The 19618-nt window shown below is 33.9% G+C and overlaps 1 protein-coding gene across 1 annotated transcript in view; it reads left to right on the top strand.

The window, feature by feature from the left end:
• Positions 1 to 19618, top strand: part of NRG3 (neuregulin 3) — a 1146384-nt gene that overhangs the window by 436264 nt on the left and 690502 nt on the right. Inside the window, exon 2 of the mRNA XM_051981962.1 lies at positions 1908 to 2037. Within this exon, the coding sequence (XP_051837922.1) occupies positions 1908 to 2037 (130 nt within the window). The remainder of the gene's footprint in view (positions 1 to 1907; positions 2038 to 19618) is intronic.

The following is a 19618-nucleotide window of genomic DNA, read 5'->3' as shown; positions in this document are numbered from 1 at the left end:
GATTTTAGTAAGATTTTTTTGGATAATTTAATGATCACTAAAGCCTTTATTAGTGGCAGCAAATTGTTATTAATCATAATCATCCTATTAGAAACAAACATGATTTAAAAATATATGGAATATTGTGAACACTGCATGCATTGACTATAGCCTTCAGGGATATAACAACAACAGCAACAACAACAACAACAACAACAACAACAGTTTATATTTGAGTAGTACTCATTTATACAGCCTTGTATAATTTGGTTTCAACAACAGTTCAACAAGCATTTATTTAGTGCACAAGCCACCACTAGCAATACAAAATACAAGAAATGAAATTATTTCTGTCATCCAGGAGAAAATATTTTATTTCAGATGTTAGAGAGGGGAGGGTAATATAATTTTGTTTTTGTTCAGTCGTTTTAGTCATGTCTGGCTGACCTCATTTGGGATTTTCTTGACAAAGACAGTGGTTTGCCATTTTCTTCTTTACCTCATTTTACATATTAGGATGCTTGGTCAAGAGAGTTAAAGTGTCTTGCCCAGAATCACATTGTTAGTATATGGCTGAGGTCAAATTTGAACTCAGGTTTTCCTGACTCCAGGCATGGCACTCTATCCCCTGTGTCTCTAGATATTGCCCCCAATAAGGAGAGTTATTATCCCAAGCTTTATATCCAAAACTCGATCCCTTTTCCACCACATTCCAGTTTCCAGAATGAACATGCACAGCTGATAGTAAAAATGCCATTTATCCAAGTCAATAGCAAAGCAAAAATTAGAGAAAGTATATAGAGGAGAATACAATTGTTTAATGATTCTTTTCACAAATTTTCCTTCTAGCCAAACTAACCTATTCACAATTAGATCTCCCTTCATGACTGCACAAACTTATGGCATACCTACAACATACTCCTGCTCCATTCCCTAGAATCCTTATTTTCCATCAAATCTCTGATCATGTGCCAGTACTTATAAGAAAAATTTCCTTACTCTCCTATATTATCTAATTATTGGTGCTCTCTTCCCCTCTTTTAAATGATTATGATTAGGCTTAACTAGTACATGTTACTTTGGACTAAGTAGAATGTAGGGCTCTTGAAATCAAGAGCTGTCTTTTGTTGCTGTTATTGTTTGCTTCTTTTATTGGTTTTGCTTTGTTTGCACTCTCAATGCCTAGGACTTATTTGGAGAATGTTTCTTGATTTGAAATTACTGGGATTAGAAAAATGAACATTTCACCCTATACTCCAAAGAGAAATCTAAGAAATAGCAATTATTTGATTCTATTAAATAGGTAGATCTAACATTCTTTACATATAAAAGTCTGTATCAGAATTTGTATCATTTGCATTTTAATTATGTAATAAAGGGAAAACATTGAAGGAATAATTGGCTCTGCTATTAGCCAATTAGAGCTGTAACTAAAAAAACAGAAACCTACATTGATTGCCACAGAATAGTCACAAATATCCATTGATCAGATGTTTTATAACTTGTAGTGGCAATAAAAAACAGAGAGGGAGGTATCCATTTTCTATGTGCCATATTTGTCAAAATTTAAATTAATGAAAACAGATTCAGAAAACCTTACTACAATATAATTCAGCTTTTCTGTTAATGTTTTCTAAACTAGAGATACTTGAGGGTGAACCTAATGATTAAAATTTAATTTAGAAATATGGCAGTTTGATAAAGTGACTATATTCCACATAACTGGTCCCATATGAACAGAACAGAGACAGCACACTGTCCTTTCTATCCATGTTGTCCCATAGAATACCATACTTCTTTTTCTATAAGAAAACCTGTCAGAACACATAATTCTATGATTGCTTATGGGACCTGTCTGGCAAAGGGGGTTTGGATTTTGATGAGATACTGACTGTATTTTTCCTTCCCCTGTGTATTTTCGTTGACAGATACAACTACATATTCCACTGAAAGATCGGAGCACTTTAAGCCGTGCAAAGACAAGGATCTTGCATATTGTCTGAATGAAGGAGAATGCTTTGTGATTGAAACCTTGACGGGGTCACACAAACACTGCCGGTAAGGGAGAGTCATTCACCGACCCACTCTATTTTTTTTTTTTTTCCCTGCTTGGTCTGTGCAGAACTGGGGGAAAATGGAATAAGCACAACAGGAGACAAAATCCAAAGCCATCATAATGGATGAATTGGAATTGTAAATATTGGAGAACAAAGTGGCTCGATTTCTCATGAACTGTAAATCAGAAGTTAAATGATAGGAAAAAAAAAAAACTATCAAATCAACTTAAAAAGGTGTTATTCTTACAATATCTATAATGTGTATTTAAATGTTACTTACATATTTAGTGTTATTTATCATAAGACTCATCAATGTTGAAGGATAAAGTTCTTATTTTTTCCCTGGCATTCAGAAATATTTACTCATAATTAAGTCAGCCTTTTGAAGAAAGACAAAAGATATAATTATACAACATCAGACGACCAGATCAAACAGCCAACACTAGTTTCAGCTCTGCTGTATCATCTCCAACAAAAAAATAGACATGTTCTAAAGCAGCTAAGAGGTCTTATGCTTTTGTCTCAGGTGATTAATTGTGTTATAATTTATCTGTTTTTAAAGTAAAAGGAAAACATCCGTGCTTGTGAAATACATTGTACTAAGAATAACATTCCAAATGAATCAACAGAGCTCTGTGGCAGGCCAATGACTGAGCTGCAGGGTCCAAAGACAATGGTGGGGTTGTGAAAGGTGGCTGTTTATGAGGCCTTCAGAGACACAGGATTACACTCCAACTGCCAATAAATAAGGTCCAAACAGATGTAGATAAATAATGCTCTTATATGTGCTGCAGTTTCATGGCCCAGCACACCATTGTAGGAAATCAAATTAGCATCAGAAACATATCCTACTGAGTTTTTATTCCCAGTACTACACTTGTAATTTGTTTTTTTTTTTCCTTGAATTTTATATGCTTCAGTGATCATTCATATCCATAGCTCTTTCCTTCCCTTTGTTTTTCTCATATGACACAGTTATTAAATTAATTATTCTGAATCATGGAGCATGGAAAACTGGGTTGATTTTTTTTTTCCCCTTTCACTAGAGCTATTAGTAAAATGTATAGTTCTCCTGCCTCTCACGCATTACTTGATTAAATCAACCCCAGAATCCCGAAGTGCTGGAGATGCCTTTCAACTTGGATGAAATGGAAACTTTGGACAAGATTGGGGCAGTTGTTTAAGCCCACAATGTAGGATAGTTCTAATAGTGTTTTTAGCATGGGTTTTAATTTACCTGATTGTTTTTACCTAGCTTTGGGACTGCTACTTTAGTGGAGATTGCAGGTCCATCTCAGTTTTCAGTGTGACCTTAACCAAGTCACTTAACATGTAATTAACTCCTTGATCGGAAAAATGAGAGGTTCATAATGGTTGAAACGTCTCTATTTCTGAATGTGCTATTCATTTAATTTTATTTATTTAATGTTTAATTTGATAGGCCTCTTAAATCAATACATGAATTCCAAAGGATATGTTTTTTAAATCATGAAATATTAATGGATGCTTTGCATCTGATGATAAAGGTCTTATACTTATTTAAACAACTGTTTACAATATCGTAGGCATCTTTGAAAAAACATTTGACTAGGAGATTTTAATTTATATTTTTGGGAAGGCTGGTGCTGTCTTTAAGATAAGATTACAATCTTGTTTCTTTCTCTCTCTCTCTCTCTCTCTCTCTCTCTCTCTCTCTCTCTCTCTCTCTCTCTCTCTCTCTCTCTCTTTTCATACTGTGTTATTTTTCATTCAATACCTCTGAGTAACTCATTGATAGAAAGAAATACCAGTGAGAAAACCCTATTAAAGCAAGTTGGTAGCTGCTTTGTAATTTAAACTTTTGAAGAGTTTTCTGGGAGATTAAGAGCCTTGCCTAGGTTCATATAGCCAGTGTGTGTGAGGGGTTGAATTTAAATACAGATTATCCCAGTTTTAAGATCAAATCTCTATCAGTTGCATCATGGCTGACTGTCCCTCTTATCATTTTATAGTAGATTAAAAACTATCAATTAGAACTATCTAGATAGCACAATGGATAGACTGCTGGAACTAGATTCAGGAAGACCTGAATTCAAATCCACATTCAGATATTTACTAATTTTATGACCCTGGAAAAGTTATTCAATGTCTATTTCACTTTCTTCATCTGTAAAAGGATTATAATAAGAGAAAGGGACACAGAAGAGATGTGAAAGAGACAATCATAAAAAGAGATGAAAAAAAGAGTGAGAGATAAAGAAGAATGATAGACAGACAGATATGCCAAGAAACAAAGTCAGAAATCCATCCAGAGACAGAGACTCACACATAGGTAGAATGAAACTTAAAGAAACTGGAAATTTAAAGTAACAAAGTGGAAGAAGACTATAAAAGAAGCCCAAAGACCAGGATTCCTAGATTCTGGCCTCATATGTGTTACTTAATAATCATGTGATCCTCACACATCCTTTGTGTTTATGTTTATATAAGAAATTTGTATGGATTCTTACATTTCATATCTCTGTCTCTTTTTTAAAAATGGTAAAAAGTATGTGTCCGAAATCTTTACCTTTTTATATATCAAATCTCAAATAGTCAACATTCCCAGTACTAAGAAATTTATAAAAGTGAGAATAAATAGACTATGTTATGTGTATTTAGAATATGTAGGAGAGAACAAGCTCTTTTAACTATTATCTGACTTTCTCCACCTTGACTTGAACTTTATTATAATTAAAGGAAGAGATCTCCATTTTCTTTTTGAAAAGAAAAACAATATTACAAAAACAAGTAGCTAGATTTTTTCATGCTTATTTAACACTTAGTTGAGGACCATTAACTCCTGTGGTCCTAGTCTTCCCATTAAGCATGATGTACAGTGGGCCAGCTCTAGTTAGATCCAGTTATTAGATTGATGAGCAAGAGTTTTCAATTCAACACTTTCTGATTAAATAATTTCCATCCTATTCAGTTCTTTTTGTTAATTTTCAATTTGTTCTTGTCAAAGTAACTTGTTTCCATATTGACTTCATGTATTTTGGAAGCACAAAATGAACTTGGGATTTCACTAATAGAAATAATTCAATCAGAAAGAGAAGCAGAGGAAAAAAATAAGGAATGATAGGAAATATATTAAAATTTTACAAGTAAAAATAATCCTGAAGAACAGGGGTTTCTATGCATAGTTACTTTTCTTATTTTATTTAGATATGTTGGGCACCTGAGAAAAGGAACATTCCTAGAAGTGGCCAGTGTAATTTAACCAATTGATAGGCATTTGAATAGAAAAACAAAAAGTAATTGGAAAAAATTTTAAGTTTAAAATATGTCTTGATTTTATTACTGAAGTTCAGTCAATATTGCATCAGTTATGATGACAAATGGTTTTTCTAGTCGTTGAATGGGATAGGGATTATTCTTAGGTTTGACTTAATGATTTGGAGAATCTGTGACATATTTTCCCAAATCTACTGGCTTTTTTTGAAATTTAAAACTACCTCCTTCCAAAAAAAAAAAAAAAAAAAAAGATAAAGAGTGGGAATAGAGTCAATGTGAAAGCCAATCACTTTGAGAGAAGTGATGTTATGATTGAGTTGATAAGAAAGCTGTATGTCAGAATGTTGCGAGAACTGGGATTTTCACGAATTCTTTCAAGTTCATATGGAATCATTTGAATATAAAGTCTGAGGAAGACTCAATGTAAAGGAGAATAACAGTTTAATTTGAACAGTTCTACAGGAAAGATACCCTACCATTTAAGAGCAAAAAGGAGAGAATTTGTGGAGCTTTGTGCATATCTATCTGTAGCCCCACCTGCCAGTTGGTAGTGGTTCTAGTAATTGTGATTGAAACGTTTTAAGTAAAGACTTTGATAGTCAATGACCTGGAAGCTTCTCAACTTACAGTACTTACTTACAATTCTTCCTATTTTCCTGATTAGTCACTACCCCATAATTAGAAAAGTTGAGTTACACTTTACTCATTATTAAGGAAATATCATGATATGGCTGCTCTGATTGCTATTTTGCACAAACACATTCCATTTGCCTTACCTCCTCTCCCACATTTTGTGCTATTTGGAAATATATATTGCATAATAGTATGCTATTATTAATATGCCAAGAAGATCCTTAAACCCAAAAGAATTCCCCTTCTACCATATCTAGGATTGTTTTCTTACCTGATGATGTTTTATGTGTGCATCAACCCTCACCCCAAGGAATAGACTTTGCAACAGAGACACATGCTATGCTCTGGAGTTACTAAATGATTGGAAATAACATGACATCTCTTTGGATGGCAGAAAAGATAAGGAAGGCTGATCTGAATTGGTCAGAATTCAAAAAATAGTGACTGCTGATAAGTTATCCCCAGATTAGGCTAATTAAGTTGATTTTTCAATGGATATCTTGGAGGTTCACCAGATATTGATTATCAAATAGTATGTCCAGGAGAGAAATCTAAACAATCCTTGACAACTTGGAACTCCTTAAGGAAAGAAGAATTGAAGATACAAGATCCTATTTATTAAATAAGCCAGCAATCATTCTGGAAGATACATTAAGTTTTGTACATGAATTGTCTTCATTTTCTAAATAGTTCTTCCAAAGTCTTAAGAGAGACTGACTTACTATTTATTATTGTTAAAAATGAAATCAAATAGAAAGCAATTATATTTTTGCCTCTGTTCTATGGCGTCCAAGAAAATGATTCTGAAACAATCTAACAAAGATTTTGGCTCTAAAGATAATGTAGTATAATGTCTGTAATAAGACACAGGGTAATAAAAGGATAAAAAAATATCTTAAGAGGTATTTCAAGTTCATCACAGACTTTCCAAGGTAAACATTGAATCATTCAGTTGATGATATTTGTTGCAACTCAAATATAATTTAAGTAATTTGATATAGCTGTATTCACAAGTCAATGATGTTCATAATAGAAGGTCTACTGATTGCCCTTGCCATGAAAATATTTCAAGTTATAATGAAACTTTCCTTTATTCTCAATCAGTGTAGCTTGTCAAAATAGTTTCATTTTCTAAAAATGAATATTAACCTTGCAGTACTGTGATACCAATGAAATGGATTGTTTACTCTCTTCTAACATATTTCTCAGTTCACTAATACTATGTAAGAAAATCATTCTGGAATGTTTTATGGTGAATTTTAAGACCACGATAAAGATCCTTAAAGTGTTTCTATTAAGTACTAGTTAAATATTCTTAAATTAATCATTGAAACCCCAAGTACTTTTATCAGAAATATGCATTGTGATTAGGAACAATTTTTTTTAAATTTTTTCTGGATGTACTATTTGTTATTTTGTGATTTTGTTAATGCTAAGATGATGACTAGATTTTAAAAGAATACATGCAAAAAAAGAAAAAAATGAAAACACAAGAAAATGTATAACCAAGAGGGAATAAAGATTTGCATATGCACTGTAACAACGATTTTGAGAAGGATTATGAGTACAAAAAAAAAAAAAAAAAGCACATTTGGAAAAAAGAACAAAGCAAAGATAGCACCTCTGCTTTGAGACAGAAGGGGAAATGTCAAGTGATGCTTGGGTCAGGAGAATGATCTTCAAACTGGAAATAGTTGAACAAATGAGGGATTAAAACCCAAGAGAACAGGAAATAGTAAGAGAGCACCTTGTTCCTAGAACAGAATTTAACTCATCTAGCTAAAATAAATTTTATCCTTAGGCAATGAAGGATTTGTAGAAGTAATCACAGAATTGTTGTTCACAATCTTCAAGGAACCTCAAAAAAGGAAAAAGGTACTAGACAATTGAAGATGGAAAATTTCAAATTTTAAAGGAAATAAAGGATAAATTTCAGAATCCAAAGACTGGTGAGCTTGCTAGCTATACCCACCAATAGTTTATCGTGGTTTATTAAATACTTGATTTTCAATCATTATTTTCCCCACATGATTAAAGTACTATTTACTAAGACATTTCTCTAAATTATTCTTTTTTATATACAAGGAAGTAGTGGTTAAGTTATCTTAGGTTTATTGATGAACAAAATGACCCCATCATTAACTGAATGTGGTTTCTAGATATTAATGTCCTAAATGTCATGATGGAGTATATTCAAAATTTTAAGACATTAGAGAAAAGATACCAGCGATATCTTTGTAATCAAAATGGAGAAAATAAGACTATAACATAACAGACTTAAGGTGAATTCTTAATTACTTGAAAAAAAAAACCATGATATTCAAAGTTCAATAAATAGATATCAGTCTAAAAGAAGCTTATTATGATGGCTAATAGGTTTTGGTCTCATTTTTATTTTTATTTTTAATAATAGGGAGAAAATAGTAGAGAAGACTGCATGCTATGATAGATGGGGAGCTGTGCTAAGAGTTGAAAAAGTTTGGGCCAAATCCCAGCCTTGCTCATTACTTAGCTCTAAGATTAGTTTTTAAATGATTTTTTAGATTTTTTTAAAATTTAATTTCTTCATTCATAAAGTGATAAGTCTGAACCAGATGACCCATATCTAAATCTCATGATCCTAAAATATGCTCTTTAAATTTTGTGAATAATACAAATGTATAGCTTAATTAGCATATTGATTGATAAAATCAGGATTCAGAAAGGTCTCTCTTTAAGTTGGAACAATGGCCTAAATCTAATTTGATCATATTTTACAGTATAAATGTAACAATCTGCTTTTAAGATTCTTTAAGTAAAATACATGTTTAGTCTTTATCCTTCCTTCTTTTCCAAATATACCTTTACCCATTCCTTTCTCAGGAAGCCAAAGTACAAAGAATTTTTGAAAACAGGAAAATATCAATTTAGATAAAAGTAAAATTTGTTTTACATTATATACAATATGTCACATTCATAGTTAACCACCTTTGCAAAAAATATAGAGAGGAGTACGTTTTCTTCTCTTTTCTTCTGAGATAAAGTTTTCATGGTAGTGAAACATTATTCAGTTCTGTGGTTTGCTGGTTTTTTTTTCCATTTATATTGGTGAATTTGTTTATATTTTATTTTCTTGAGCCTGTTTAGTTGACTTTGATTCATTTTATGCAATTTTTCCCATGTTTCTATGAATTATTTATATTTATTATTTCTTATGATATAATTATATTTCTCTCATTTACAAAACTTTAAGCATTTCCCAATTAATACCCATCTACATTGTCCCAATTCATTGGTACTAGAAAAAGTGCTGCTCTAAACATTTTGATGTGAATAGCACTTTTCTATATTTTCCTATATTAATAATATAAGTTGAAAATGAGAGAAACCCAGCAAAATAGCATAAATTCCAAGACATTTTAGAAAACAAGACCAATGTAAGAGTATCATACAGTTTTCTGAAAATTAATCATGATGTAATTTTTTTTTCTTAGAAATATAGTGTTCCAGAGTTAAGAGATCCTTCTTGGTTTTCTTCTGCGCATAATGCTTTTGGATCACTGTGTTTAGTTATGGAGACCCCAGAACAGAGAATGATCAAGTAAAACATCCTATGTTGCAAAATCATATATTAGTAGTGATTAAAGAAAATGATAAAGAATAGTCTAAAGATGAGGAAAAAAGTAATAAGGTATCATTATTATCTTCAGATATTTAAAGGATTGTCATTTACATAGGAATTGCATATTTTCTCCTTGGAGGTGTGTCTCTCTAATTTATATGTCAAGCATTCCATCTCTAGCTGTCATTGTCAGTATCTGCTTTTCTGCTTCCTCCTTCCTTATTATCTTCAATCATATCCAGGTCTCTTCCGTCCTTAAAAGACTTTCATTTAATCTTATCATGCCTTCAAGTTATCAACCCATGTCATTCACATCTCTTTTCCATTTCATTGGCAAATTTCTAGATTGGTATCTACACCTATTGCCTACACTTTCTTCCCTGTCACTCACATCTTAGTTTTTCACAATCTGACTTCCAACTAACAATCTTTTAAAATTACTCTCTATAAAGTTCCAGGGATTTCTTATTTACTCAATCAATCTAATTACTTTCTCTGAGCTCTGATTCTACTTGACTTTTCTACTACCCTGTGGGTTTTTTGGTTTGTTTTGTTAGGTTTTGTTTTTGCAAGGCAATTGGAGCTAAGTGACTGAAAAACAATGGGGTAACTATCGAAGGTGGGATTTTGAACTCAGGTTCTCCTGACTGCAGGGCTGATACTCTATCCAGGCCACCATCTAGCTGTCCCCTCTCTGCTACATTTGATCTTGTCAGCTTCATTCTGGATGATTCCTTCTTTGATTTCTATGACACTATAATCTGCTGATTAGATTCTTGCTATTTGACTACTTTTTCTCAATTTCTTTGGCTGGAAAACCATCCTCCATTGGATAGGCTTCTCTCAAGATTTTGTTTGTTTATTTTTTCCCCAGGTCCTTTAGCTCTCATATTGTTACATTCTCTTAATAATCACATTTCCAGAGGGATTCAAATATTACCTCTATAAAAATAACTGTCAAGTCTGTGAATGCAGCCCTATTCAATCTTTCTCTGGATTCTACTCCTAATTCATCAACTGCTTTTATTTCTATCTATCTATATTATCTCAGATCAAACCCATCATGTAAAAAAGAAAATGTGTTTTGTTTTTCCTTAAATATATACATCTTTATTGTGGAACCCACCATCATTGCTGGTCATTCAAGCTTACAACATTGTATAAATTCCTTACTCTTCCATTTCACACTCCATATAACATAAGTTGCCAAGTTCTGTTGTTTATCCATCCACTATATAATTCACATTTATCTTATGTGCTTGATCCAAAAAGCCTCTTGCCTAGTTTTAACCCTATATTTCTTCTGACCTGCAATACTACCTTTGCCTTTTAATTGATACCTTTCTTTCCAGTTCTTTCCTTCTCTAACACAACTATCCTAAATCCAAATTCCGATAAAGCCTCATTGACTTTGAATTGCTTTATTGTATGATTACAATAGCCTTCTAATTGGAAGCATTGTTTTCACTTATTCTCCCTACTCTTTCTAGATCATCCACTCCTGGGATCTCCAGAGATTCCAAATAAATATCATTAATGTGATCCTGATGATATTATCTTCCTCTCAAAATGCATATATGATTTTATTTCCTTCAATTAAAAAATAAAAACAATGACCTATACTGGATTGCTTGTTGTCTAGAGAAGGGAAATGTGGAGTGGGAAAGAGAAAAATTTGGAACACAAGGTTTTACAGGGGTGAATGTTGAAAATTATTTTTTGTATGAATTTAAAAAAACAAAAAGCTATTCTTAGTAAATAAATAAAAACAAAAGAAAAAACTAACCCTGGCATTTTAAGGATCTACACAAGCTGGTTCCCATTTTGCATTCTTAAAGATATTTCATATTATTTCTTTTGATTTCATGCTATAGACAATCTAACTGTTTTGATATTATTCAAACTTAATAGTCTACATTCTATTTCTATGCCTTTAACTTTTTCCCCCTGAAATCCACTTTCTCCTCATTTTTCCTTTTATGATTTAGTACTCTTTCAAAGTATCACTTTCTATAGAAATCACAGCTAATTTCTCTACTTGTTAGTCCTCTAATATGAGACAAATGTGTTAAGAAGGAAACTCATTTTTGTAGAGAAGGAAAAACAGGATTGTCAGAAATGGAAAAGAGTATATTAAGAATTAATGACTTTCTCATGCCTAAAAAATGTTTATACATAGGTTATTTCAGAGTCTACTGGGCAAATATTTGATTGTTATAATAGCCCAACATGGGTGACATATTTTAAGTGCTGCCTTCACCACAAATTTAAACCCAATAATATTTTACTTTTATACTTTATATAAAGTGGCAGGGTCTTAACTGAAGTCTTTCAAAGTGGATTCAGTGGCCCTGGGCTATAGAGTGTTTTTCATGAAACTTTAAAAAGTAACCTGCAAAAAGAGATTAGGTACATACTTGTCAGTGAAACTATATTGTATTGAGAATTCCTTTCATATATTGGTCTGAGTAGGACTGCTGAGGTCTTGTTCAGCTTTAAGATTTTGTATTTCCAACTTACTTTGAATAGTTAATAATAAATATATACTCAATACATTTGTTATACAAAGGATTTTTTTTTTATTCTAAAGACTGTCTTTCTAAGTCATGTCACCTGAATCTTTCCTGTTCTTACTAACAAAGTATATTGAAGATTGGGATATTTATTATCAACTATGGTTGCTTTCTTTAAAATCTTTTCTAGATATGCTCCCTGTAGTTTGATTATTCTTGAACATCTGTTTTTAGGATACATGTGGAAGAGAAGTACAGTATTTATGCAAACATATAATTAATCCTAGGGAGAATCTGTTCAAGAAGTAATAAAAAGTACAATTTGAATGAAAGTGAAATCTAATGGAGAATAGTAGTGGGAGTCTTTAACTTTGCTTCCCTAAGGACTATTATTATTAAGGACTATCATTACTACCTGAGAATCGAACTATTATATTTTTAGCTCTAAAAGCACTGAAAGATCCTCAAGAGATTTACATGATTTAGAAGTTTACTATTATTCTTTTATTTGCATATGACATATAGAACAATAGGAAATCTTATTTTAACAGAAAATAACTAGAATTTATTTAGCACTTAATAATTGTGAAATGCCTTATGTATGTTATATATATATAATATATATATATATATATATATTCAAATTCAATCATCATCCCAAACTTATGGAACAGGTGTTATCATTATGACGATTTGGCAGATGAGAAAATCAAGGATGGGAGAGCCATTTCTCCAAGGTTACATAGATGTCTGAGACATGATTTGAAACAAGAATTTCCCTAATTCAAATCCAGAACTTTACCCCCTACTCTATAACCATTAACTAAAACAGTAATAATTATTAAATTATCCACTCATATATGATGTGATGAGATAAATTCATATATCTTTCAATTCTGATACTTTTATCCTATTGTTTTATATAAATAGGTATACATGTACATGATGATTTTGAGTGATTTCTAACAGCTAAGTGGATAAGGAAGGGTTCTCCAAGAGAGGTCAAAGAATTCAATGTCAGTGACACATTTAGACTAATTATTATCCCTATTTTATGCATTTTTCGAAACAAATATACTTATTGATGATTTCTTGTGCACATGGCACAATATCTTAACCAAACTTCATGTATTATCTTAGTTCCTACTTGTACTCTGTTTTTAACAGAGATATAATGAATGTTTATTAAACTTAATTATTTAGTCATCAGAAGAGTTTGGCCTCTAGAAGGAAAAACTAGGAATTTGTGAAAAGATAGATTTGGATTTTATATAAAAAAAAGAAAGTTTCTTTTTAGCTGTACAAGAAAATTGATTTATCTTGAATGATAATGGATTATCCTTCAAAAGAGATCATTAGATAAAATGAGAATGCCAAATTTTCAGAAATATTCTAGAGATGATTGCTGCATAGAAATGGTTTGAACTAGATGGCTTCTAAAATTCCTTCCAGTTCTGAGTATCTGTAACCTAGTGCAAACTATATGGAATATATCAAAAAAGATACTTCCATGAGGATTGTTGCTATTCAGTCATTTTAATCACATCAGATTATTTGTGACTCACTTTTTTTTTTTTTTTGCAAAGATTCTGGAGTGGCTTCCCATTTCCTTCTCCAGCTCATTTTGAAAATGAGAAAACTGAGGCAAACAGGGTTAAGGGACTTGTACATGATTGTATAGTGAGGCAGTGTCTTCCTGACTCCAGGCCTGATCCTTTATTTGTGCTATCTAACTTCCCCCTGATTTCAATGAGTGCACTAAATATGATACTTTTCATTAGAGATTTTTTTTAAGTCTTTGCTATTGTGTTTTTTTACAGCCATGTTATATGGTACAATACAGTATTAAGTGAACTGTATAGAAATGTGTCAATAGAAATAGTGAAGAATTTGAACCACCATATTCCTGCTTTTGAAATGTTTTAATTTCAGTGTCTTGAGCATAATTTTAGTGTTCTCATTTCCAAAAGCTATCATGAGTCTGTGAATCATTTTTACCTTAATTGCACCTCCTTGACACTAATCCACACTTTCTTTGAACAGATTTTATAATAAAGCAGGAGCATACATGTAAAAAATTAATTAAAATTCAGTGTTCAAGTACATTCTTTGTACCCCTCTATCCCTATCTCAAACGACATTGTCTCTACTTGATACAAGGGACTGTTTTAACTTTCCACTGAGTACCTCCAGTTGATCAGGTTTTCATAATGATTTCCCTATGGACAACTTTGCTTACTAAACAGTTTAATTTTCTGAGTCCCTCCCTATTTGGTAAGCTGCAAAGCCTGCAAACCACATTCAGGAGATGAATCACAAATGAGGGGAAATGTGTTGTCAGAGGGATTCTTAAAATGCATAAAGTTAGCTAAGTAGATCTGTCCAAGTATAGCATTCTGTGTTCAAGGGTCCACCAATAGAATCATTGTGGAACATATTGGAATGCAATTTATTATTTCCCAAATATTCATGGTAATTCCTAGAAAGAAAAAGAAAACATTCAATTTCAGCAGTAGTTACAAAAAGGCTATGGTATGTGTGTGTGTGTGTGTGTGTGTGTGTGTTAAAATAGTGATTATCAAATTCAGAAAGAAGCAGGGGCCATTAAAATGGAAGTAAGGAGCCCCATGGGTCACATGTTGATTTATAAAACTATGTATTAGCATCACCTGTATTCTATTTTGTTTTTTATCTAATTTGTTAAGTATTTCAAAATCATATTTCAATCTGGCTTAGGCTGGAGTATTCAGAGAATGCAGTAGCAAATGTAATCACTGGCAGTATGTTTAATACCTATGGTGCAAGACACTACACAAATAGAAGCTATCGTCTTCATTTTTGAAGAGGGCCAATGGCAATAGAATAAAATCTTGAATTATATGATGATCAGTTCTAATGGACGTCTCTCTTTTCAACAATGACATGATTCAGGCCAGTTCCAATGATGTTGTGATGAAGAGAGCCATCTGCACCAAGAGGAGGAATTGTGGAGACTGAATGTGGATCACAACATAGTATTTTTACTCTATTTGTTATTTTCTTGCATTTTGTTTTCTTTCTCATTTTTTTTCTTTTTTATCTGATTTTTCTTGTGCAGCATGATAATTGTGGAAATGTGTAGAAGAATTGCGCATGTTTAACATCTATTAGATTACTTACTGATTAGGAAAGAAGGTAGGGGTAAAAGAGAGAAAAATTTTGGTATACAAGGCTTTTCAAGGGTGACTGTTGAAAATTATCTATGCATATGTTTTGAAAATAAAAAGCTTTAATGGTAAAAAAAAAAAAGAATTAAATCTTGACTTGCAAGAGAATTGGATTTAAGTGAGGCAGAGTTTAATAAAGTCATAAGCCTCCTTCTCTCTTCAGAATTACTAAAGTCTAGTGGGAAGACAACAGTCAGGATATTGGTGATGATCTGGGATGCAATAGATGGCTTTGGTGATTTTAAAGTGTGACAAGTTACTTTCAATTGCCTTTATGACCAATGGAACATATTGTTCTTATCCATCCATCCCATCAGAGGGAAATCTTCACATGCTTGAGGCAGACTTCCTCTAACTCAGCAATGAGTTTGAGCCCCCTTGGTTACATGGTTTACTCCATCTGCTAAGATGGTTTTTACTGGAGTGTGACTTCTATGCATGCTATAGCTTCTTGGAGTTATGGATTAGAGTTAGGTGACCAGTTGGACACTAAAGATGGATGAGCAGTGCTGAAAAGAGCTTGGCAACCCTTCATACCAGAAAGTGCTAGTCTCCTCTTAATACCCCAGACACCCCCACAAATAGAAGCTATGGAAACACATAAGATTAATACCATTTCTATATGATGACTTCCAGAACTTCTATTTCATTCATGTAGGTTAATTCCTTCAGTATTGGAAGAAATGACTCTTCTGGAAATTAGTAGGAAATTGGGGTGGGGGACAAAAAAATACAACATTGTATGGCCAATGTGGTGATTTATTTGTCCCAATTTGATATAGTGTAGTATGTAAAGTTCTTGACTTAAGGTCACAAGAAAACAGGTTTAAATCCTGTAATCCTTCGAATAGACATACCATCAAGAGATAGCCACATTTAAAGATAACCATCACTAATATACACTAAGGCTTATGGATTAATAGGGTTTGGGGGAGTTGATTTTTATTGTATTTAATTCAGTATTATCTCTACATTTCTTGGAGCATGAGTGTGGGCCTTTAGTAGACAGTTTTAATTGACAGTTCATTGAAAATGAAGGATATTAAGAGAGTGTCTTCTATGGCTAAACTTCCAAGGTGTTCTGTGAAGGAAATTATGTAGAACCAAATTGATATGATCAGAAATCAGAGCTCCTGAGACTTGAAGGGATCTTAGAAGTCATTGGGTTCAATGTGTTTCTTCATGGTGAAACTGAAGCATTGAGACATTAAGTGACTTTGCACATGGCCATACAACTCTTCTCACTTTCAATCCCTGTACTCTAGTCACCATATCACAATTCTTCTCTTCTTTAGTCACATTTGTCCAGACCATATCATAGTCTCTATGTAATTCATAATCGTCTTTCACAGAAAGATACTATGGAAAGAACATTATGAGAGTAATGTTTGAGTTCAAGTCTCAGTTCCACTATTGTGTTTTATTAAGGAAGTAACATTGCTTCCGGTTAAGATGGCGGAGAGGAGGCTCACAGCTGCATAAGCTCCGCGCTTTCTCTCACTATCCACTTCATTACAAGCCTCTGAATCAATGCTTGCCTGAAAAAAACCCACAAATAGTTACCAAGAGAAGCCATCCTTGAGATCCGCCAAGAAAGGTCTGTCTTTACTGGAGGGCTGGGGCGGTTTTAGATCGGGCGCAGGCGGCGGGCAGCGGCAGTGAGAGCACGGGAGCAGACTGGAGAGGGGGTGGGGGTGATCGTAGCCGTCTCTGCGGGGAGAGCTTCGCTACAGGTTTGGAACCTGCAGCAAGTCAACAGCCCAGCAGAGAAGCTAAAAACACCGGGGCTGAAGAATACAACCCCAAACAGCTGGAGTCTCTCAGGACCTGGCCGCCCCCCCCTTCCCCCCCCTCAGTGACTCAGCACGCTTTGGGATCTCAGAGCGCAGGCGCAGCACAGTCCTGCTAGTGCCTCACTGCTGCCTCCTGCAGTCTGTAGAGGAAGCTCGATAACACACCCAGCCCCCCCCCCCAAAGAAAGACTCCAGTTTTTTCTGTTTTTCTTTGGTAGTTTGTCTCTGATTAATAGACAGAATGAGCAAGAAGCTGAAGAGGACTTTAACCCTTGACAGCTTCTACACAGATAGAGAGCAGACTCTAAATCCTGAGGAGACTAAAAACAGGCAGTCCCCAGGTGAATCCCCAAAGGAGGAGATTGTCTGTTCCTCAGCACAGATGAACCTCATAGAAGTGATTAAAAAGGCTCTCACAAGGGAGCTAGAAGAAAAATGGGGAAAGCAGAGTGAGGCTTGGGAAAAGGAGAGGGAGGCTTGGCAAAAGGAGAGGGAGGCTTGGCAAAAGAGCCTGGAGAAGTCAGTTAAAGAGAGAGTGGATAAAGAAGTAAAATCCTTGAAAAATAGGATTAGTGAACTGGAAACAGAAAACAGCTCTCTAAAAAACAAAATTGGCGAAATGGAAAAAAATTCCACAGAACAAAAGAACTCAATTGGACAATTAGAGAAAGATTTTAAAAAAGTGAGTGAAGAGAATACTTCACTGAAAATCAGAATTGAACAAGTGGAATTGAATGACTCGAGGAGACAAGAAGAATCAGTCAAGCAAATCCAAAAAAATCAAACAATGGAGAAAAATGTGAAATACCTTCTGGGAAGACAACAGACCTGGAAAACAGATCCAGGAGAGACAATCTGAGAATCATTGGACTCCCAGAAAAACATGATGAAAAAAAGAGCCTGGACACTGTCTTCCAGGAAATTATCAAAGAGAACTGCCCAGAAGTCATAGGAACAGAGGAAAAAATAAACATTGAAAGGATTCATCGATCACCCACTGAAAGGGATCCTAAAATCAAAACACCAAGGAATATAGTGGCCAAATGCCAGAACCCTCAGATGAAAGAAAAAATATTGCAAGCGGCTAGAAAAACCCAATTCAAGTATCAAGGAGCCACAATAAGGATCACCCAGGATCTGGCAGCATCCACATTAAAAGATCGAAGGGCCTGGAATATGATATTCCGAAAGGCTAAGGAACTTGGTATGCAACCAAAAATAACTTACCCAGCGAGAATGAGCATCTTTTTCCAGGGAAGAAGATGGACATTCAACGAAGTAAGCGAATTTCATCTATTTCTGATGAAAAAACCAGAACTTAACAAAAAGTTTGATCTACAAATATAGAACTCAAGAGAAATCTAAAAAGGTAAAGATTAATCTTGGGAACTATATTTTGACTATATAGATGTATAAAGAATACATGTATACCTTGTTCTAAAAATTGATGTGGAAAGGACATTGTACCAGAAAAAGGGTAAAGTGGGGGTAGTACATCTCATGAAGAGGCATAGGAAACCTATTATATCTGAGAGAAAGAATGGAGGGGGATGAATATAGTGGGTATCTTACTGCCTTCAGAATTGGCTTTAAGTGAAAAATCTTAAGACATATTCAATCTATGGTGAAACTTCTCCCATCTCATTGAAAAGTGAGAAGGGAAAAGTGGAAAGGGAAGGAATAAGCTAAGCGGAAGGGAATACGGGAACTGGGAGGGAAAGGGGTAAGATAGGGGGAGGAACTCTAAGGCGGGGGGAGGGACACTAAAAAGGGAGGGCTGTGAGAAGCAAGGGGTGCTCACAAGCTTAATACTTGGAAGGGGGGGAAAGGGGAAAAAAGGGAGGAAAGCATAAACCGGGGTTAACAAGATGGCAAGTAATACAGAATTGGTCATTCTAACCATAAACGTGAACGGGGTAAACTCCCCCATAAAGAGGAAGCGGTTAGCAGAATGGATTAAAAGCCAGAATCCTACAATATGTTGTTTACAGGAAACACACCTGAAGCGGGGAGATACATGCAGGTTAAAGGTAAAAGGTTGGAGCAAAATCTACTATGCTTCAGGTGAAGTCAAAAAAGCAGGGGTAGCCATCCTGATCTCAGATCAAGCTAAAGCAAAAATTGACCTAATTAAAAGAGATAAGGAAGGACACTATATCTTGTTAAAGGGTAGCATGGATAATGAAGCACTATCTATATTAAACATATATGCACCAAGTGGGGTAGCATCTAAATTCTTAAAAGAGAAACTAAGAGAGCTGCAAGAAGAAATAGACAGTAAAACTATAATAGTGGGAGATCTTAACCTCGCACTCTCAGAATTAGATAAATCAAACCAGAAAATAAATAAGAAAGAAGTCAAAGAGGTAAACAGAATACTAGAAAAGCTAGATATGATAGATCTCTGGAGAAAATGTAATGGAGACAGAAAGGAATACACTTTCTTTTCAGCAGTTCATGGAACCTATACAAAAATTGACCATATATTAGGACATAAAAACCTCAAACTCAAATGTAGTAAGGCAGAAATAGTAAATGCATCCTTTTCAGACCACGATGCAATGAAAATTACATTCAACAA

The sequence above is a fragment of the Antechinus flavipes genome, chromosome 2, assembly GCF_016432865.1.
Source record: "Antechinus flavipes isolate AdamAnt ecotype Samford, QLD, Australia chromosome 2, AdamAnt_v2, whole genome shotgun sequence".
Lineage (NCBI taxonomy): Eukaryota > Metazoa > Chordata > Mammalia > Dasyuromorphia > Dasyuridae > Antechinus > Antechinus flavipes.
The sequence above is the reverse complement of the archived record's forward strand: the minus strand, read 5'-3'. Positions and strand labels throughout refer to the sequence as shown.